The sequence below is a fragment of the Mixophyes fleayi genome, chromosome 5 (genome assembly GCF_038048845.1).
Source record: "Mixophyes fleayi isolate aMixFle1 chromosome 5, aMixFle1.hap1, whole genome shotgun sequence".
In the NCBI taxonomy this organism is placed as follows: Eukaryota; Metazoa; Chordata; class Amphibia; order Anura; family Limnodynastidae; genus Mixophyes; species Mixophyes fleayi.
The window spans coordinates 7,739,721-7,763,562 of record NC_134406.1 but is presented as its reverse complement, the minus strand read 5'-3'; the positions used below and the strand labels follow the sequence as shown (position 1 = coordinate 7,763,562).

The 23,842-nt window shown below is 41.4% G+C and overlaps 1 protein-coding gene across 1 annotated transcript in view; it reads right to left on the bottom strand.

The window, feature by feature from the left end:
• LOC142158058 (uncharacterized) overlaps nucleotides 1–23,842 on the bottom strand; it is a 72,845-nt gene that overhangs the window by 41,000 nt on the left and 8,003 nt on the right. The window contains exons 2-12 of the mRNA XM_075211657.1: nucleotides 17,668–17,766; nucleotides 15,637–15,750; nucleotides 14,152–14,256; nucleotides 13,139–13,237; nucleotides 12,678–12,779; nucleotides 9,374–9,475; nucleotides 7,659–7,757; nucleotides 7,313–7,513; nucleotides 4,322–4,423; nucleotides 3,612–3,710; nucleotides 1,394–1,522 (exon numbers count right to left, since the gene is read on the bottom strand). Coding sequence (XP_075067758.1) covers nucleotides 1,394–1,522; nucleotides 3,612–3,710; nucleotides 4,322–4,423; nucleotides 7,313–7,513; nucleotides 7,659–7,757; nucleotides 9,374–9,475; nucleotides 12,678–12,779; nucleotides 13,139–13,237; nucleotides 14,152–14,256; nucleotides 15,637–15,750; nucleotides 17,668–17,766 — 1,251 coding nt within the window. The remainder of the gene's footprint in view (nucleotides 1–1,393; nucleotides 1,523–3,611; nucleotides 3,711–4,321; nucleotides 4,424–7,312; nucleotides 7,514–7,658; nucleotides 7,758–9,373; nucleotides 9,476–12,677; nucleotides 12,780–13,138; nucleotides 13,238–14,151; nucleotides 14,257–15,636; nucleotides 15,751–17,667; nucleotides 17,767–23,842) is intronic.

Genomic DNA, 23,842 nt, shown 5'->3' with positions numbered 1-23,842 from the left:
ACGCACTTTTGTGTGAAAGAAAGACCATATATCCAACTTTTTTTTTGTATAGTAAAATCTCAAGGGATAGTTAGAACTGCAAAGTTTTGGATAGTGTACGTTTATATCACAATAATTTAGGCCTTAGATGAAAGATCTTTAAAGACCTTATCCATCTTCAGATGACTTTAGCTTGTGGCTTTGTGTTACGACTCTGCCTATACTTTGTATGTGGCTGCAGTACCTCAAATCCACCAGAGGTGCTGCTGTTCTGCCCCTGAACTTCACACCATGCCTGTAGGAGTTAATCTCCTTACCTGATTAGAACTGCACCTGTCTCACAGCGTCATATACCTGCCTCAATCTGTGCTCTGTGCAATTCATCGTTTATACCTGGCTGCTGTTTGTCTCCTGTTTATCCCAGTTTTGCTTTGCTGCTGTCTTATCTCCTGTTGTGACCCTCTGTCTGATTACCGGACCCTGCTTCTTTGCCTGTTGCCCTGACCTCTGCCTGATTACTGGACTATGTTTATTTTCTTGTGACCCTGACCTCTGCCTGGCTATTGGGTTCTGCTTGAACTCTTATTGTCCTAACCTCTGCTTAGTCACTGGACTCTGCTAGTCTGTCTGCTTCCCTGGACTGCCTCGTGCCTCTGGCAATCTGGAATCCTGACCCCAGCCTCCTTAGTCTGGAGCCTCGTGCCTCCTGGCAATTGGTTAACTCATTATACTTGTCCCTGCATTTAAACTGTATTTGTCATTGCTTGGAACCTGTTGCTTCTGTGGACTATTCCTGCCATTCATCACACTTGTTCATAATTGTGTATTGGAGTATACCTGTTTATTCTGCTACCTGAAATCTGCATATTCCACGAACTCAATCCTTCTACACATATTTTGCCTAAATAAAGATGCTTGGTTTTTCTACTACTATTGCCATGTCCTGTATTCATTAGAAATCATAACACCTTGTACATGCAATCATTGGTAAATACAATGATGCACCTTTCTGGTTCCCATCGGTGTTTTTCAGCCATGATTTTATATCATCAGACAGAGCTGTTTACTTTCTTTGCTCTGTTATGACACAAATCAGCCCATGCATAGATCACAGGAAAGCAACATATATAAATAACTAACCTAATGATATGAAGGCATGGCTGAAGGGCATACATGTAGATCAGGTAGACTGTGCATTATAAGTATCAAAAATATAGGAGAACATGCACAAGACAATAAATCAGTCAGACCATTTAAGAGGGTAAATTAGGATAAATAATAAATTATTGAGATATTTTTACAACTGAGCTGGCACAAGATCTGCACAGGTCCTTGTGGACGGACAAATGAAAGAGGCCCCACTAATAATTATAATGTTTCAATGAATATGTTGAGAAATAATATAATAACACACCTGGTTGGGCTGGTTCACACAAGATACAGCATGAGCCTGGCTCTTTTCATTTGCCAAATAGTTGAGTATAAGTTTGACGATGGGCAGGTGGCAGTGGCGGACGGCGGTGTGAAGTGCGTTTTCTCTCGCCTGGGGAGACAAGTGCACAATATAAGATACAGTTTCTGCCAGGAGATTAGTGTTACTACAGACACAGATTACATAGGTCAAAGGTCAGCAGTCTGCGGCTCACCAAGTGTCGCTGAACTACATAGCCCAGCATGCCCTGCCAGGGTGTAGTTCACCACAACTGGGAAGCCAGAGATTTCTGAGTCTCTTATACATGATAAATAACATATCAGAGGTTTAGATAATCACTTAAGGGATCACACACTGTTTTTAGTAAGAGAGGCCATTAGGTTATCTTTTTGCGTAATATTACAGTTATTGAGTTTATTTCTGCACTAACAAACCTGTTTAACGTACAAAGAGAGAATTCTCTGTTGCCAAGTTTCTTCATAACATTTCCATTGCAATAAAACTTTGCAAATATTTCAGAAAAAAATACTTGTGGAATGTAACACAAAAAATGTACCCACTTTAGGTCTCTATATAAGAGGCATTTATTGACATATATAAAAGTGATTATTTTTTATTACCCTATTACCTGTCCAACAACTATTATTAGTTTAGATAGTTCTAGATGGCAGTGTTTGTTGTTAAGATAAACAACACTTTCTGGGAAGAAGAAAGTTATATAGCATTAATATAAACTCCTTATTGGGTGTAATATAATAAAAAATTAGTCTATGTTTTCATTATCTAACATGACAGGGCATTGATTTCTGCAGTCTACAATCCAGAGCTACTGGCGAAGATACATTAATTATCTGCTATGAAACAAGGATAAAGTACCAGAGAAACTTGAAGAATATCTTGCCCAAGTAAGCAATGCATTTGGCAGGATACAGAAATACTCTGTGCAGATAATGGGACAGAGTACACGGGCAAGAAGACAAAAGCAAGTTCCAATAACCACAAAAAAATGGTATTGCTGAGCATGAATCTGGGAAAGTAGAAGAAACATACTCCTGATGTGTGAACCACAGACTGGGGAGAAGAAGCTATGACTGCCCACTTACTTGGAAACATTATTGAGAAAACTTTCTGTGAATTATGCAATGGAAGCAAGCTGACTTGTGGCACATTAAAATATTTGGAAGCAAAGCCTATGCACATGTTCCTAAAGAAAAGCATTATTGAGGATTATAACAAATCTCAAAAAAGAATGCAGTGCATCAAGGCAACCATAAGGTAACAATCAGCAGGAGGGTGATGATTGATGAAATCTCTAAAGTTTTGTGACAAAATTAGAGATGCTCAGGCTCGGTTTTCTGAAAACCAAGCCCAGCCCAACTTAGGGGATCTGAGCAGGCTCGCGAGCCGGCTCGTTACTTTTGCACGTCCTCAGATTTAAATTGAGGCAAAACGTCATTGTTGCGTTGTCAATCTAGCGGGTTTTGTATTCCATAAGTACCTCCCTCCCCAGGAGATCCAGCGCCACTGCTCACACAGAAACAGGGGTAGCAGTGTTCTTGTCACTCTCCAGTCCCCAGTGACATTGCTCAGTGCCAATGCTCACACAGAAACAGGAGGAGCAGTGTTCTTGTCACTCTCCAGTACCCAGTGACATTGCTCAGTGCCATTGCTCATACAGAAACAGGAGGGGTAGCAGTGTTCTTGTCACTCTCCAGTCCCCAGTGACATTGCTCACACAGAAACAGGGGTAGCAGTCTTCTTGTCATTCTCCAGTCTCCAGTGACATTGCTCGGTGCCATTGCTCACACAGAAACAGGAGGGATAGCAGTGTTCTTGTCACTTGACAAAAAATGATTGGAAATGACTAGAAATTAATGGTATTGAGGTTAATAATAATGGAGGGATAAAAATGAGCCAAATTATGTGATTTTAGAAAAGAAGAAAAAAAAATCGTCACTTTAGAAAAAATCGGGATTCAAAACCAAAACCAAAACCCGCGAGGGCGGTCTTGCCAAAACCAAAACCAAAACACAAAGTTAATCCAGATCTAAAACCAAAACACGGAGGTCAGTGAACATCTCTAGACAAAATAGTTCAAATATTGTAGTATTAGTGCTATATAGTATTTATGCATGAAACACTGACAACAAAAAAACAATGTCCTAGTAATCAGTATCGATCAATAACCGATAATCATCACCTTTGATTGCCACGCGACTTCCCCTCCTTCGTTAATCAGGGCGGTAATCATCTTGACATTGCCATATTGAGCTGCGACGTGCAACGCAGTCTCTCCATTCTGGTAACAACAAGGAAAAAATATCACTGATAGATTTGAAATGACAGTTTATGAGGAATTGAGATTATAATGTTTCAAATATCAATATGGCTTATTCTGTCTTCTTCATAAATGGAAGGTGCCATACTGGTGACTGTGTACTGTCAGCCTTAGTGGGTAATCTCGAAAACCGTGACTGTCTCATAATTGTTACTTCCCAAAATTCCGTCTGTCAGGACTGGGGCAGCCTGTTAGATTCAGGACTGTCTGATATAAAATGGGACAGTTGTGCAGTACGCCGCCATCATCTCTTTCACAGGTGATTCTCTGAGTAGGCAGAGATTGAGTGACAGATTTTCAGACTTTCGTTACAGAAATGCACTGTGTGGATTGGTTGATTGATACACGGGGGTGGGGCCAGTGACGCCTGCAGAATCAGCTTTCAGACTAGTAGGAGATGGTATCAGGACACAGTGCTAAGGAAATAGGAGGGGCCGCAGAGGGATATGAGGGTAACACTGAACAGTGTATTTTACTTTCATGGTGCATATCTGGCAAACAGATGCGATTGGGGGGGGGGTTGGTCATCATTTAATATACAAGATATTTTATTATTTATATAATCTATTCACCGCTCGGTCCATGTTAACGTCTGCTCCGCTCTTCAGCAGTATCTCAGCCACTTTCTCTCCGTCCTTTATTTTAGCAGTGATATGTAGAGGCGTTTCCTCTGCCTGAGAGATGACAAAGTCGTCATATAATCGTATTTATCATCATTTATTCATGTAGCGCCAACACCGTAATAAAACATGATTAACAGACAGACAAAGAGGTATGAGGGCGCTGGTCGCCCGCTTACAAGCTAATTTAAACAATGTTTTAGCCTTCGCTGCCAGATGTCAGATCTCTGCACCCCCGGCAGTTCCGCCATTATGCGTAAAGCTTTAATCATTTCTATAGTAAGATAAAGACAAGGCTATAACATATTTAATGATAATTCTCTTTATAGGGAGATATACTGCAATATATAAATGAAACAGTTGGTGCATTTACAGTCCTTTAAGTGTAAACAGGCCACAATCTGACATCACCTCCCTGTTCCAAACGTTTGGATGAAAATAAGTCTGCTGAATAAAACAGACAACTCATTTATTTCACTTTAAGATATATCAGAAAAACATCACACAACTCTTGTAATAAAATGTATCCCATAAAACTGTCAGTGCTCATTCATAGTCCTGGTTTACAACATCCCAGCGTGAGAGTCTGTCGCCCTCATGTGTCCATATAAAGTAACACAAGTGACCACAGTTACAAGTTTAATAAGAAAGATGCCACCAACCAGTGTGTCACTGGGAAGGTGAAAACAGTCTTTGCTAAAGTCCCTGATTTATTCTTTTACAGAGTGTCAATCAGATAAACTTTGATTCGTGTTTCATGAACTTGGGGATGACAAGGAAAATGTTTGTAATATGTAAAAATGTATTTATAACAGGATATGAAAAGACAATATAGACGTCGATATATATTTGGAATATGAAATACTCATGTATGTAATTATGGTGTATTGATACTGATTAACATTAGTCTTAGAGTCCAGGACTGAGCTGTTCTGCAATCTAAGAAGGCAGGATATTACAGGTCACCCTCTACTACTACTACAGGATATTACAGGTCACTCACTACTACTACAGGATATTACAGGTCACTCTCTACTACTACAGGATATTACAGGTCACCCTCTACTACTACAGGATATCACAGGTCACTCTCTACTACTACAGGATATTACAGGTCACCCTCTATTACTACTACAGGATATTACAGGTCACCCTCTACTACTACTACTACTACTACTACTACTACTACTACTACTACTACTACAGGATATTACAGGTCACCCTCTACTACTACTACAGGATATTACAGGTCACCCTCCATTACTACAGGATATTACAGGTCACCCTCCATTGCTACCGGATATTACAGGTCACCCTCTACTACTACAGGATATTACAGGTCACCCTCTACTACTACAGGATATTACAGGCCACCCTCCATTACTACATGATATTACAGGACACCCTCTACTACTACAGGATATTACAGGTCACCCTCTACTACTACAGGATATTACAGGCCACCCTCCATTACTACAGGATATTACAGGTCACCTTTTACTACTACAGGATATTACAGGACACCCTCCATTACTACAGGATATTACAGGTCACCCTCTACTACTACTACAGGATATTACAGGTCACCCTCTACTACTACTACTACAGGATATTACAGGTCACCCTCTACTACTACAGGATATTACAGGTCACCCTCTACTACTACAGGATATTACAGGTCACCCTCCATTGCTACAGGATATTACAGGTCACCCTCTACTACTACAGGATATTACAGGTCACCCTCCATTACTACAGGATATTACAGGTCGCCCTCTACTACAGGATATTACAGGTCACCCTCTACTACTGCAGGATATTACAGGTCACCCTCCATTACTACAGGATATTACAGGTCACCCTCCATTGCTACCGGATATTACAGGTCACCCTCTACTACTACAGGATATTACAGGTCACCCTCCACTACTACAGGATATTACAGGTCACCCTCTACTACTACATGATATTACAGGTCACCCCTCTATAACTAAAGGATATTACAGGATATCACAGGTCACCCTCTACTATTACACGATATTACAGGTCACCTTCCCCCACTACAGGGTATTACACATCATCCTACTATACTACATGATATCACAAGTCACCCTCCACTGCTACAGGATATTACAGGCCGCCCTCTATTAATATGGGATATTACAGGTCACCCTTCACTGCTACAGGATATTACAGGTCACCTTCTATTACTATGGGATATTACAGGCCATCCTCTATTACTATGGGATATTACAGGCCATCCTCTCTTACTATGGGATATTACAGGTCACCCTACACTATTACACAATATTACAGGTCACTCTCCACCACTACAGGATATTACAGGTCACCCTGCACTATGTTTAGTTACAAGTTACCTGCCTGAGTGTATTAGGGATTTATCTGCTACTGTAGATCAGCAACATATTGGATTTACTTTAAAAAAAAAATTCTACTGGCCCAGAAGGTGATAGGTGTGCTCAATGTCTACACACGATGGAGGCCGCCATTTTGTGGGAGGAATTAATGTTCATGTGACTGAAGGCGTTCCCTTAATTCTCTGCCTCACGACTGGTCGCTAATTTATTTAGCAACTGCGCTCTTATGAATATTTGTTCAATATACAAAACAGCTGCCTCCTGTATATACACTTTATGTGAATAAATCATTATTCTTCACACAGAATGGTAACAAGGATTGGGCATCAGGGGCAGGAGCCAAGGGCACAGTCAGGAGATCAGGTTTAGGTCTGTGTCTGGCAATGTACAATGATTGAGCTATTCTCAGTATCTGTGATACTGGACATAAGGGCTACAGAGGGGTGTGGCGTAATGAAAAAAGGTGTGGCCTAAACTCTGCAAGGCGGGGCTTATCTGGAAAACCCACATGTCCAGGATGCAAACACTCCTAGATACATCTCTGTCTCTCCGTCCTCAGCTTTACCTTCCCTCCTTTTGGTTGTACTTGTGCCCCAAAGCCGAGCAGGGTCTGGACCACTTGTGGCTTGCAGGACTCCACGGCAATGTGTAAGGCGGTGTAGTTCTCCTTGGTCCTAGCGTCCACGTGCGCTCCCTTCTGTAACAGAGCTTTAACCACAGCGGTGTGGCCTCTCCTGGCCGCCGCATGCAGACACACCGCCCCGGACTGCAGGGGCAAGGCAGACATTGTTTAACCAATAAACACATAACACATAACAAACTGGGTGTCGGACTCTATGGACCTGTAGTCAGGGTCTCTGCTGTGGGACCCAGTAATTCCTCGTTACTGCCCCCTGTACTAACAGACATACCTTATTGGGCATATGCAGGAGAACCCCCTTTTTCAAAAACGCCAGCGCTGTTTCCGGGTGTCCACATTGGGAGGCGATGTGCAGGAGGGTGTCCCCATCCTAACAATAATGAGAAGATGCAGAGTATGAGAACGTGTGAAGATTATTGTGTCCTAAAGTGGAAATCTAATTATCTAATTATAACCATAATACTGAGGACTACAGCTCAATAGAATATCTCCTGATGATTGAGGAGCCTTACCCGTTGAAATCTCAGAAACACACTACTGGTGCTGCTATTTGACAGGTAGTTTGTAAATACCTGACCTTCATAAGCAATATCTGTAACCATGAAGACAAATTATGGACTTCACCGATTGCTTCAACGGTGACAGATGTTGGCAAGGAACGCCATTTACTCACAACCTGTCTGTCAAATGGCAGCAACCACCTGTTCCTGAGATTTCAACAGGTGATTTCAGACAGAACTTTTATTTCCAGTATCTGTTGTTCCAGTAAGTTGTACAACCAAGCACAGAATGCTCTTTTGTGGTGTCACTTGCATTTTTTTGCACAATTGCACTTGTTTTTATGCAGAAGCGCATACATTTTTGGAAGCAGAACGTGGTTTCTTCCGTGGAGCAAACGTTTTCACCAGCCAGCGAGCAAAGTTGGGCGGATCAGGGGTACTACTTGCCAAGTACCACTTAGGTATACAAGTGTATCTAGTTTTGTACTTAAACAATGTTTTATTTAGTGAGGTAGAATAATTAAATGAGATAAAGGAGTGGAGATGGCGCATTTAAAGGGTGTCTCCAACTTTGCTGTTTTCTCCTTTTGCTTTTAGCTGCAAACTAACCTCATCTCAGAACGGCGCTAACTTACCTTGTTTATAGCACCCGGTGAAGCTGGAGAGGCGCGGACGTTAGCCGTGTAAGCTCAATATTGCTTTCTCCTTGAAACCACAATGTTAAGCTGCTGGGGACCAACGCCAAGGGTGGGGTTTTCGCTGGAGCTAGTAGAGCAGCCCCAGGAATAATAAATAGTGCCAGTACTTCATTATACATAATGATAGTTACCTCCGCCCCACAGGCGCAATGATAAATAGACCCCTTAAATTGAAGCTCTTAAGTGCAGCAGATTTCAACATCAATGTTTGCTGGAAATTGGACTGTGCAGCGTTTATGAACGATAAGTAGCGCAGTCAGACGAGAGTGACAGAGGAGCGCGGTGCAAGCGAGAGTATCATTATAACAGCTCTAGTTACAACCTTTATAAATGTTGATTTTGTCTGCCATTTGTTTTAACTGTCCCTTCTTTCTATAAATAAATTGTCCTGGCTGGAATCGAACCCATGACCCCTGTGAGACAACAGCACTAACCACTAACAAAGTCAATAGTTCACTTTGATTGTGCCAGAAAATGATCAGATCTGCCCTATGACATCATCATTACGTTTAATTGGCAGGTATGTGGCAAGTGCAGGGTGATATTATCTGCCCATTGGACATAGGTGGCCAAAGTGGACCCAAATCTGAGCCTTGGTTTATCGAGCAAAACTAACACGTTGTTAAACAAAACATGAACAAATCTGAAAACCTGCACTGCATGTTCCAAAGCTGAACAGAAATTCCGGCATGCACACTCCAGAGAATATGACGTTAATTTTACAATGGATTTTTGGATATGTCTAATTAGATCGCCAATTGCATAATTCTCGTTAAGAAAATACCTGCCTTAGTACGGGCCAAAACGTTGGCCCGGAACTTCTCGGTGAGAATTTCAACAAGAGCGGTGTGTCCTCGTTCTGCCGCAACATGCAGAGGAGACCTGTCCATCTGTAAGATACAGAATAGAATAAAAATATCTGAGAGGAGCCAACAGGATCTTGTCTGAATGTTCTCTTTTATGTACTTAGACTTGTAATTATAAACACCTTTCATATCCAGGAGCAAGTGAATAATTATAGATGTAGAGGAAATTGGGAAAGATTCACTAAACTTTCTACAAAGGAAAAGTGAAAGTGTTGCCTATAGCAACCAATCTGATCCTGGCTGTCATTTTCTAGAATGTATAGATACATAATAGCTAGAATCTGAATGGTTGCTATGGGCAACACTTCCACTTTTCCTTTTTAAAAGGTTCAGTAAATCTATCTCAACATTTGCTCAGTGGTAAGGGAGAACCCCAACCAAAAGCCGTACCTTTGTAGGTCTCTGCCGTGTTGGCTGCATATTGAAACCTATAACCTGTAATTGTACTCAGTAGAAGGTATGACGATCTGGTATACAATCAGACACGTGTCAGATTGTTAATTAGTTGTAAAGTAATTAGTGCACTGCAGATCCAGTGATGGACAGGGCAAGAACATCTTTGGTAGTGGGTAATAAACTAGCAATAGGCTCCTATTCTTCCCTGTCCATCTTTTAAGATACTGTCACCCATTGATGCACAGGTCAGCCATCCAGATGACATCATATTGTGACAACGCTCTGACGCGTTACGGATCCCCATGGCGCTACGGATCCCATGGCGCTACGGATCCCATGGATAGACCCAAGAGGGACAGTCACTTGGAGAGTTGCAGTTTCTGCATACAGTAGGGAATTTGGGTTAGAGAGTGTCCTTTAATCTGATATGGATTTGGGGCAATGTCTTTCCAGTCTATGTATTCTAGCAAACATATACATACAAATTAAAACTTGAAATGCTATATAATATATATGCATTGCACACGGTGATCAGTGACAGAATATGATAAATGTCTCAATCGCCTGCAAATTCCTGTTTAAATGCTATAATCATTTTGCCGGTGCAGTGGTTGTATTGATCTGGAAAATAAACATACAATATATATACCGCATGTGTGTGTGTGTGTGTATGTATATATACTGTATATATATTAGAGATGCTCAGGCTCAGTTCCCTGAGAACCGAACACACCCATACTTAGCAGATCCGAGTACAGAGCCGAGCCGGCTTGGTACTGTCGCGTGCCCTCGGAATTGAAAATGAGGCAAAACATTAACGTTACATTGTTGGATCTCTGATCTCGCGAGCTTTGGATTCTATAAGTACCCTCTATGGCGATCCAGCGCCATTTCACAGAGGGACACAGAAGGGGTAGCACAGTTCTTGGCACTCTGTAGAGCAGTTGGGCAGCGTCATAGGTAGAATAGAAAGAGAAGGGGTAACAGTGTTCTTCAAAGTCTCCAGTGATATTCAGCAGAGCTCCATTGCTCCATTGCTCCATTGCTAGATGTCATTGCTGAAATAGAAATAATAGGTCTGGCAGGCTTGGTCTTCTAAATCTGCAGTATTTGTTTGAAAGTGTATGAAAATAATATTGTAACCTGTGAGGTGGTCAAAATTGACTGCAAATAACTTGAAATTAGTGTTATTGAGGTTAATAATAATGTAGGGGGGAAAAAAAGCAAAACAAATAGGGATTTTAGAAAAAAAAATGGGATCCAAAACCAAAACCAAAACACACAAGGGTGGTTTTACCAAAACAAAAACACAAAGATAATCCAGATCCAAAACAAAAACCAGAACACGGGGGTCAGTGAACATCTCTAATATATATAAAAATATTTTGTAATATATGTAATATACTACAGGGCCCCTAAGTTTTTTTGTTTATTTTTAAAGACTTTACTTTTGCAAAGGTCAACGATTAACAACAAGCAATGGTATAGTTCTGCCCCTAAGTTAAAATAATAATAATATGGACCACAGTGGTTAATAATTATATGATTATTTAACTTTACAGAGATAACCAGTACAAGTTGTTAAAAATGTACCTATTGAAATACGATAAAGCTGCATGTCAGGTAAACGGTAATAATTACTTTTTGCTGTTTTAGAATTTTAGGGTGTAGTTTTGTAAATGTCCACTAGGAGGAGCCATTTATAGACATTTCATAGTACAGCTCTGCACAGAATGGTCTGTTTTTCTTAAAACCGTTCTGTATATTTGATGTTTAGTAAATAACAAAACCTGACAATATGTCTTTTTTCCCCCATTCAGTTCACATCACCAGTACTAGCTATGAGGGTCTCCAACCTGCTCAACAATTTTGCTGAGAATAAAATGAAAAATGTTTTGCAGGTCATTCTATTCCGAAGAGGGAATTCAAAGATTTAAGAAATAATTGTCAGATTTTTTTTTGTTACCTTGTCCGTACTTTTCATCTCAAAGCGTGCAGGTGGTCTCACATTATACAGTGCCGCATTTTATAAATAAAGAATTCAAATAATAGTTAAACATAATTTATTATATCAACATTATTCACCAGGGGATATATTTACTAAATTGTGGGTTTGAAAAAGTGGAGATGTTGCCTATAGCAACCAATCAGATTCTCGCTGTTATTTTGCAGAATGTACTAAATAAATGATAACTAGGGGCCTAATTCATTAAGGTTCTTAACTTAAAAAACTTCTTATTTCAGTCTCCTGGACAAAATCATGTTACAATGCAAGGGGTGCAAATTAGTATTCTGTTTTGCACATAAGTTAAATACTGACTGTTTTTTCATGTAGCACACAAAGATCAACTTTAAATTTCAGTGTACAAATAAGCTATCAAGTATTTGTGTGCTACATGAAAAAACAGTCATTATTTAACTTATGTGCAAAACAGAAAACCCCTTGTATTGTAACATGGTTTTGTCCAGGAGACTGAAATAAGAAGTTTTTTAAGTTGAGATCCTTAATGAATCAGGCCCCAGAATCTGATTGGTTGCTATAGACAACATCTCCACTTTTTCAAAACCAGCAGTTTAGTAAATATACCCCCAGGTATTGTAACCATTAATTATCAGTTCTTTATTGGGCTGGGTAACTGTAACTGGATTGGCGGAGATCTAGAATACAGTCTCTAGTAGATAACAACACATTACATGATAGACATATACGTAATGAGCTGTTTTTACCAATAATGGTTCTGTAATTAAGGAGATTTATAAAAGTCTCTAAAGAAATGAGTGAAATAAAATCTTGCACATCTGATTGATTGATCCCGGATTTGGAGATTACCGTGTCTGTAATGTTGGGGTTAGCTTTGTATTGATGCAATAACTTCACAGTGACTTCATCACCTTCCCAAGCTGCGACGTGTAAGGGCGTCTGTCCTTCCCCCTATAGAACAAAGCATAGCGTGACTACCGCTGGTGAATTAAAGGGCGGCTTTATATCTCAAATACAAGTTGCATAATGAAAAGAGTTCCTAATAACAGTGACAAATCTAAATGTAAAAGTTTCCATCCCTTGATAGAACTTGATGTTTGACATTGTATTTACCTTTGCTGTGGAGGGGAAGTCTTTGTTTTCTTTTATCAGTTATTTGGGATTTCTGCCTTGTGTAGGAAAATATCCAAACCATAAACACAACCTTGTCTAAAACATGGTTTCCAACCCCGTACTGACTGCCTGTAGCCAACACAACATCTAGAAAATGTTAGTGAACTGCCCAAGACGGCAGCCATGTTGGTACTCACATTCTGACAGTCTACGGGGGCTCCATATTCCACCAGCAGTTTAGCAACTTCCGCGTTGCGCTTTCTACAACAGGCGTGAAGTGCAGAGTCGCCATCTTTCTGTTATTGACGGTATAATGACATGTTAAAGCCTGGTGACATCAGTCATACCTTGTATTGTGATTATTACAATGTAGCACAAACATTGTATCAGTTCATAAGACTTCAGAGCATCTGGTGCAGGAACACTAGGTCACGGCTCACTGGTGGTACAGTCTGCACTTTTTAGGAAGGGTCGGATTAATGAAAGTTTTAATGGAGTTGCACCTCAAGGCACATCTTAGAAAAACAAAACCCAATAGATATAGAGGATGGCAGAGGAAGCACACCAGGGGGTATATTTACTAAACTGTGGGTTTGAAAAAGTGGAGATGTTGCCTATAGCAACCAATCAGATTCTAGCTGTCATTTTGCAGAATGTACTAAATAAATGACAGCTAGAATCTGATTGGTTGCTACAGGCAACATCTCCACTTTTTCAAACCCACAGTTTAGTAAATATACCCCCAGGTATTGTAACCATTAATTATTAGTTATTTATTGGGCTGGGTAACTGGATTGGCGGAGATCTAGAATACAGTCTCTAGTAGATAACAACATATTACATGACAAACATAGATGTACTGAGCTGTTTTTTTTTACAAGTTAAAGGAAAGTGTCATAAAAGTAAAGTATTTTTTGGGCATTGAGAAATCACAAGGGGGTCCACCGTCCACCCCCCACATACATATATAAGGTTACTGTGTATATTATTGGTGAAACCAGTTACACGGAGTGGGTATCAGCCACGTATGTGTGGGATAGATAAATAGGCCACAACATATTGAAGTTTTATTATCGTTCTCTTATTAGTTGATCCAGATTTTGTTTTGTACCCAGAGATATCAATCAGGACTATCCACACACAGAATACTGTTAGTGTAAACATCTCCAGTCTTATATCCCCAGATAATGATAAGATCTGGCTGCCGTACCTTGCTCGTAGTCTTCAGTTGGGCATCACTGTGAGACGATAGCAGCTCCTTACATATACCAAGATTACCGGACTCAACTGCTATGAACAAAGGGACACAGCCATCCTGGGGATGGAAACAATGTTACCAGTTAGACTGATTCATCTGAAAATAACATTAATATATCACCTGCTCTTTCCTAACCAGGGTCACCTGCTCTCTCCTACCCAGAGTCACCTGCTCTCTACTACCCAGAGTCACCTGCTCTCTCCTACCCAGGGTCACCTGCTCTCTCCTACCCAGAGTCACCTGTTCTCTCCTACCCAGAGTCACCTGCTCTCTCCTAACCAGAGTCACCTGCTCTCTCCTAACCAGGGTCACCTGCTCTCTCCTACCCAGAGTCACCTGCTCTCTACTACCCAGAGTCACCTGCTCTCTCCTACCCAGAGTCACCTGCTCTCTCCTAACCAGAGTCACCTGCTCTCTCCTACCCAGAGTCACCTGCTCTCTCCTAACCAGGGTCATCTGCTCTCTCCTAACCAGGGTCACCTGCTCTCTCCTAACCAGAGTCACCTGCTCTCTCCTAACCAGAGTCACCTGCTCTCTCCTACCCAGGGTCACCTGCTCTCTCCTAACCAGAGTCACCTGCTCTCTCCTAACCAGAGTCACCTGCTCTCTCCTAACCAGAGTCACCTGCTCTCTCCTACCCAGAGTCACCTGCTCTCTCCTAACCAGAGTCACCTGCTCTTTCCTAACCAGGGTCACCTGCTCTCTCCTAACCAGGGTCACCGGCTCTCTCCTACCCAGAGTCACCTGCTCTCTCCTACCCAGAGTCACCTGCTCTCTCCTACCCAGAGTCACCTGCTCTCTCCTAACCAGAGTCACCTGCTCTCTCCTAACCAGAGTCACCTGCTCTCTCCTAACCAGGGTCATCTGCTCTCTCCTAACCGGAGTCACCTGCTCTCTCCTAACCAGAGTCACCTGCTCTCTCCTAATCAGAGTCACCTGCTCTCTCCTAACCAGAGTCACCTGCTCTCTCCTAACCAGAGTCACCTGCTCTCTCCTAACCATAGTCACCTGCTCTCTCCTAACCAGAGTCACCTGCTCTCTCCTAACCAGAGTCACCTGCTCTCTCCTAACCAGGGTCATCTGCTCTCTCCTAACCAGGGTCACCTGCTCTCTCCTAACCAGAGTCACCTGCTCTCTCCTAACCAGAGTCAACTGCTCTCTCCTAACCAGGGTCACCTGCTCTCTCCTAACCAGGGTCACCTGCTCTCTCCTAACCAGAGTCACCTGCTCTTTCCTAACCAGGGTCACCTGCTCTCTCCTAACCAGGGTCACCTGCTCTCTCCTAACCAGGGTCACCTGCTCTCTCCTAACCAGGGTCACCTGCTCTCTCCTACCCAGAGTCACCTGCTCTCTCCTAACCAGGGTCACCTGCTCTCTCCTAACCAGAGTCACCGGCTCTCTCCTATGTAGTTTTAATCCATCTATGTATCACCATACCTTATCCTGGGTGAGCCTGGCGTCCTTTTGTGATGCTTTTAGTAATGTTTGGATGACACTGATTGCACCGTTGAGACGCTGTGCGGTGTAATGGAGAGGCAGCTGGTCCTTGGGCTGGGGGACAAAAAATATTTTAACATAGAAGACAACACACAATGTTTTATATACCCATAATGATCCGACCAGCTCCCTATCAGTGTGGAGTTTGTATGTTCTATGTTTCCTCCAAGTGCTCCGGGTTCCTCCCCCAATAGGTGGGTAATGATAAACTGCACAGGGGCAGGGACTGAGGTCCACAATTCAGACAGTAAATCATTATTCATTGTAGTCAGTTACTAATATCATGTAGATCAAACTTTATCACCACTGAAATCATATTGGGACTGATTCATTAAGAAACATAAATGTCGACATTTTTTGCTTTAAATAGTTCTGCGCAGGACCAGAAACGGACTATACGTTATAACGGAGGATGCAAATGTGAGCAATTCATCTTTGAGCACAAAGCACACTTACAACAGCCTACGATTTCATGGGCGGAACAGGGAGGGTCGTATGCGCGTTGTTAAGGTACAGTAAGGGCGCGCCAAGCTGAAGCGCACGCATGCAGCAGTGGTGGAACTACAGTTGGTGCAACAGGTACGGTGCACCGGGGCCCATGGAGGTAATGGGGCCCGCTGCCATGGGAACTAGTGAGCTGTGGACCCTGGCTCTCTTCTCCCCGCTTCCCTACACCGGGATCCACAGCTCACTAGTTCCGCCTCTGGAATGCATCATCTGTTTCAAAGTTTGGGCATCGCTGAGGTATGTGTTTTCAGTTGTATCACTTACACCAGCTACAGGTCGGGGGGTAAATGTATCAAGCTGCGAGTTTCCAGCGGGTTTGAAAAGTGGAGATGTTGCCTATAGCAACCAATCAGATTCTAGCTATCATTTATTTCGTACATTTGTACATTCTACAAAATGACAGCAGATTGGTTGCTATAGGCAACATCTCCACTTTTCAATCCCGCGGGAAACTCGCAGCTTGATACAATTACCCCCAGGTGTGAGTGCCGAGTGACAGTGATGAGAGCAACTGTAAAAATGCATTTTATGTGCAGTGCACATAAGTAACATCCTGAAAAATGTATTTCATGAAGAAAACATTTTATTTTTTCCTTAATGACTATGGGCCTGATTCATTAAGGAAAGTTAAGCAGAAGTAAGTAAGTAAGGCAAAACCATGTTGCATTGGAGGAGGAGATAAATTTAAAATGTGAGAACAGATTTATATTTGGGGAAGAGCATGTTCTAGATCAACTTTAGATTTCAGTGTACAAATAAGCTATTAAGTATTTCTGTGATACATGAAAAAACAGTCAGTATTTGACTTATGTGCAAAATAATAAACTAATTTGCACCCCTTGCATTGTAACATGGTTTTGTCCAGAAAGCTTGAGTAAGAAAACTTACTCAATTTTTTACTTAACTTTCCTTAATGAATCAGGCCCAATATTATTAACAGGTGACAATAATTGAATACTTTTTATTTTCTGTGTGTTCCAGGGAACTTTATATTCCACATATATATTGAAGGTATCCAGCAGTGTATTGTCTGTTAGAGCAGAGCGGACGTAGACCCGTATTCACCACCAGACGTATCTTCACATCACTAATAAGTTACTTTTTAATCACCATTCTTATTAAGAGTCACGTATCACTGAGTGAATTCTCCAAAACAATTTCCGGCATGTTACACTTTATTTCTCTCCTAGGTGATTCTATAAGTATCAGGACAATTTGTATATTGATTTGTGTAATGATCAACCTTCTGTGATTGCTAATCATAGAGGACCATTGGTGAAACGATTGGTGTACGTGAGAACTGGCTTAGAGGGTGCTGGGTGCAAGTTTGGGGCAATGAGGGGGGTTTTGAGTAAGGAGATGACTGTTATATATACTGTGTTATTAAGTTGTTAGTTCAGGATACTGTCCAAGCAATATTTTAAGTCCGTGAAATGAAATGTTAACATAGAGCTGAGCACTTACCCCTCCAGGAAGATTCGGCTCCGCCTTCTTGGCCAGCAGAAGTCTCACAATCTCCTCTTTGGAGTGAGCCGCGGCTATATGTAACGCTGTGCGGCCATCCTGAAAATAGACAGGGAGACTACTGCCAAATACAGGAGATAGAGCCGCATTGTTACTTTCCCTGACTATGTGCAGCTAAAAGCTTAAATAACTCAGGACCGGCTATCACACTCACAGAGAGGTACACCCCACCCTGCAAGAAATTTGGGGGACACTAGACAGCCCCTAAAAGCACGGAAAATAATAATTTGTATGCTGCTGATCCTCTCTCCTCATCACTGCAGAGATACATTTCTTAATGTTACCCCCCATACACCATAATACATTTATTCTACCAGTAATTATTATAATAATGATGTGTGCCCATAATTAAATGGTAATGTATCTTTTTTTAATTTTGTCTGACACTTATAATAACTAAGAAAATGTACAAGGGGCAGACTGTCCTCCTCCTATAATTTTGTCAGCCTTGTCCTATTGGGCCCTTCCAAAAATCCAGGCCTGGGCACCGGGGTCTACACCACTTTGGTCTTCTGCGTGACAGATCATCATTATCATCATCATGACACTGTCCAGCGTCTACAGTGATGGCTTTAATTTACCACTGAGGTATTCATAGCAGCAGAAATAGGCAACCTAAAGGTCTCTAGTCGTTGTGGAACTACAAGTCCAAACAGGCCTTCACAACCAGATTCAGGTGCAGAGACAAAGCGTTTGAGTATTGAGTGTCCTACTGCTCCAAGAGTCAAATACCAACAAGGAAATTAGACCGTTCTGGTATAAGGTGGTTTTGCAAAAGTTTGGACTCCGGGTAATGGTGTCCCAAACCTCTACATGACACAGACTTAAACATGACGTAAATTGTGGCTTCTGATTGATCCTCACGCACCACCACCCAGAGTAAGTGCGAGTAACGAGCAGACACAACTAATGGCTATCGGGGATCAGCAGGATGGTTGCCAAAACTTTTGTTCAAACCTGTAAAATACATAAGTGGTAATTCTGCATTAAAATGGGTATTAAAATACATAAGGTTTGTACCCTGCACAGTGTTTCATTCTTTTACTAGAGATTGTATGAAGCATGTAATTGGACCAGGAGTACTCAAACATTTGCATATAGTCCTATATCACATATCACACAATGGGGGGTATTCAATTGTCCGCGAGTTCGAGTGCGGAAAAACTAATACCGTTAATACGGTAATCTCTCGCTGGATTTCAGCTTGCAGCTCCCTGAGCTGCGAGCTGAAATCCAGCGAGTAAATTACTGTTTTAACGGTTTTTCCGCGACAATAAATTTATCAATCCTTATTCAATCTGGCCGCATCAACATACACATCAGTCCCAACTAGGACCTCACCTGGCTACTTCACAAAAATATGACATGTTTCGGAGCTGAGGGGGTCTAGACAGCTAAACAAGTAGACGTCACGTGTATCAGGCGTGTAACATGGGTATAAAACCAAAAAAAAAACACACAACCTCCTAATGGTGCACCGTGCGGCCCAATAATCAGATGACACTCATTTAAATAAATTAAATAAATAATACAATCAACACAATAATGATACTACATATACCCAAATGTTGGGTTAGGCAGCGCCAGCAGCTATAGAAGGGACAAGTGATCTCCCTGCACAACAAACTATGATAAAGAAGAACAACAGTACAGAGCCGAAAGTCGTCTAAACGCAGATTGAATAAATATAAACAACAGTGATTTACTATAGAACTATATAAATTCAGGTATAAATAAAAAAACATCAATGCTGTGCTAAAAAAGAACACACAATAATCTGGGAAGAAATTAAATGAAAGTGCTGGAACAACAAAAACAAATAATATCAATGACCTGCAACAGTCTTAAAAAAAAAGCCAAAAAAGTATTTTCGGATGAAGAAGCAGCTGGCCAAATTCACAGCGGTAGTAAGAGCAGTAATCAGACACTATAGATACCGCAACTTCAGATCAATGATCCGTCCCACATGATCCGCAGCAGACGCGATTTTACTAATAGGTATAGGGGCATATTTAACAATAACCACATTTTTGGCACAATCATTTTCATTCCTTACCGCAATGATCGTGACCATTTCTGAAAAGTGTTCAGAGATATCCCCTACGATCCTTTAGTTATATACAGCTGGAATCCTTAATATTGCGGTTGTCCCCCGAAAACTGCCAATTTTGGGGGATTAGGAGCTTCTTAAATAGGCCCCATAGGACCACGCAGAATCCCAGTCACTCGGGCATAAGAGAAGCACTGGTCACTCCAAATTGAAATACAGACGGGCTATAGATCAATGCTGACGCGTTTCTTTGCCGTTCGGTAATTTCATCAGAGGAAAATGATCTCCGAGGTGACGTCTCATATACATAATCATTCACAGTAAGCGGTGTATTATTCCATATAATACACATGGTTTCCCAGTGAAACACTGAATTGGTAACCTCAGCATTCACAGATTGTAAGAGATGATTTAAGAACTCACCATTTATACAGATATAATTTACCGGTCTACAGATATTAGCATCACTAGTCTATGGAAGGCAGATCTGGGTAAGAAGGCCTACAGGATCCTGGGTTACCAGTGTTACATAAAGTGTATTGGAATCACTTCTGCTGCTGCTTGGACCCCCTCATGGGGGTCCTACAAATGAGACCCTGACCACAGCTAGTTGTGAGGGTGACAGTGGCTGAGAGTGATTCGAGTTCAACAGGTTGTGACATTTGAGCTGTTGCATAAACCAGGGTTTCTCTACCTATGATATGTGCACCCCCAGAGGTACCTAAGACAGATTTACGGGGTTCTTTAGCCTGTTAGAATAAACTCCTAAAGACATAAGGGGTTGCTCTGTGTACATTTATACTTATTAGGGGGTACTTGGAATTAATGTGCACACTTTAGATGGTGCTTGGAAAATAGTTGCAGACAGACACAGGTACGTGATACAACTCTGGTATATTGTTCACCAACACACGGTGACTGTACCGCAATACGTGCCGGTAACTGATATAAACATTCTCCTTTGCTAGGTTACACAGAGATTATAAATGCTGAGTGATCTCCTCACCATTATTATCATCTTACAGAACAATTACTAGATTTATAACAACCCGTTTCTATTTTTGCATATAATAGAAGCAGGAAATATATGGCAGGTAATTTCTCATTGTTGTATAATCCAAACATACAGTCGTTGTTTGACCCTGACACCGTAATTGCTAGAAAATCCAGGGAGGTTTAAAGTGCACCAGTCACACAATGCAGACTGCACAGTCGGTTAATTCACTAGGAACCAGAGCCTCATGCATAGGGTTCCTGTCTGACCATACATTGCCAGCCTGGCCGGAAGCATGTAACTCTGTGCCAGTGAAACTTCACATTCATAACGTAACAGAGATTGGAAGACCAGTATTATTTTCCAGAAAACCATAAACCATATTCCTGGGCAATCCCTCCTATAAACAGGTCCATATTTAGCAATTGGCAAGATTAGAGTCACCACCTGGTTGGTAACAATGGAACTTGGCGCAAATGTTGTCATCAGGGCAGAATCCTACCTGTAATTAGTCTGAATGTACAGTTAAACATACGTGTGGAAGAGTAAGGGCAGTGGAGGAATGACCACAGTTGCATGAGGTGCGGTCCCTAAGTGTCCGGCAACGTCGGTCTAACTCCACCCAAGGCCCCTTTATGCAGTGAGCCCAAATGGGTTTCAGTACACAGGTGAATGAACTGGCATTACTGAGCTTCCCCTAAAATGTGAATGAGGACTCCAATTGCTCGAGTTGAACCTAGGGCCAAGGTTGGTCTTCATACCATGGAAAAAAGGACATAACCACTACAAATTGAGGCCATACTCTGCTGGACAGAGGTGTGGCCTAGGCATGTCCTGACTTGTTTTACTCAGTTTGGAGGTGTGAGCCTTAATCCACCACTATTCTAGTAAATTATTTTCCCATTTATATGGAGTCCTGTAGAGCTGGGGCTCCACAAGAATTCTTAACTAGCAGCTTTTACCACATTTCAATAACAACATGAATGAAGGTGATGTCCGCTCCACCAAGATCATTATATATATTATATTTATAAGTGTTATTTACGATATCTACGCTCCATTGTACTAAGCTAACCCTTCTGTGTCAAACATGTTTATTTATCCTCCCGGGGTCTAGAAGACAATGTTAAAGATTTTTTTCCCAGTGGAATTCACAGGTTGTTCATTGATTTCATGTCAGGTGTTGCCACAAAGACTGAATTGTTGAGATAAGGAGCTCTGGTGGGGAGGACCAGCCCGAATCATTAACTAGATCACTGGGACTCCAACCAGGTCTTCATCGTGCAGTTACTGATCGATGGGTTATATTCATATCGTGTCTCAATCTGACCTCTCTTTTCTAGCTTGTGCTGGAGTCAGAAGTATCAAAGCCAACATTAACAAGAGCGCAGTTAAACTGCTTCACACAAGCCATGATGTGGACGTGTTCCTTCATATAGGACACGTTCTCAAGTGGAGAGATCTACATGTTTCAGACTTGACTAGGGTTGGTACCATCCCAACCACATCCATCGCTCACTAGATGTATACATGTATGTGAGGAACTGTGGGTCAACAGTGGGAGAACTTTGGTCTACTTTGGACAACACCTTCTCTTTTGTAAGTGTTCCACCTGAGTATCAATACTGTGAGAGCTTCTCCCCTGGAACAGATGCAGTTATACTGTAATGACTCAATATTCTCACACGTGCACGACATGCCACGCTGGCCTGACAGGTTCCAGCTCTGGAGAACCACAACTTCCCACGCAATTCGCCCATTGTTGGATGTGTTTCCTGATTTGTTGATTCAGGTTACAGTCCAATCAGGTGACATGTTTAGAAGATATGAAATTTCCATTCCTTGCAGATCTTCAGAACATAAATCTGTTGTTCTGCAGATGTAGATGTTATGCAATAATAGGGAGCAGTGAGAAAACTTCAGAGATAGTGACCTCCATGGAATTTGTACCCAGTCAGGACCAGTGTACGGTGGTATGCCATACCCCCACTTCTCCTACTTATAATTACTAGAAAATTGCATTCACTTACATTTTCCATACTGCTATTTCTAAGTTTCCAGTTTGACCACTGGGTAGGACCCCCCCCCCCCCTCCTTTCCTCCCTACTAGAAAAATATAACCCTGAAAGTTTATTTCACCATAATTCAGATTTATAATTTGAATACACTAACAAAATACGTGGCGGTAGATTTCTAGACCTGAAAAGCAAGTATAGGGTGGCTTTATGGCCAGAGTCAACGATGAGAGGCTTCTACACAGGTGTACAACGGGGGCTATCCCAAAGTGCACAACCCTTTAAACTGAAGCAGGTGGTAAACCATAATAATATATCGGTAGCTCCACTGGTGCTGAAGATTTAAACATTGAGTAGATCGATCTTACTGGGAAAAGAAATAGCCGTCCTGAAAATACAGATCACCAAATATTTTGAGATGAAATAATTTGGAACAGGATCAAAATTGTGTTTAGTCGTTTTAATAACATCTGTGTGATAGTCTTTATAGATACTTTGCTGGAGATTTCCTTTAGACATTTGTCTATATGCAGTTGCGGAGAATAAATATATTTCATTGGATGTCAGGGTTAAGGGGGCACCTAAAACACTAAGTGAGTGACGAAATGCCACTCATTCAGTGTCTTTATGCTCATGGCAGTGCCCCCGACACTGACAGCCAATATTATCCATAAATAATGATAATATAATATATCATATTATCCAATAGTATTTTCAGCAATCTTTTTTTAAGTATTTCGCTAGCTCAAAATTATAAAAGGGGGCGAGATATGATTACTCCCCATTTTTAATGTATATTAATAAAGCGTAATGCATATTTTATTTATTATAAATAAATAACTTAAGTCATTGAGTGCCTGATATATACATATTTTCTTCTCTTTTTGTCCTCTTTGAATTTCAATATATGTGTGGGTGCACCCCGCTTCAAAAAAAGAAACTATACATAGTAGTCATAGTCCAATAAAACAATAGAAGAGATAAATTACTTTTCTTAGTGCAGTGTTAGAATTTGTGTCAATTTTTAGTGTGGACTATGATGCTACAGCCTGTGAA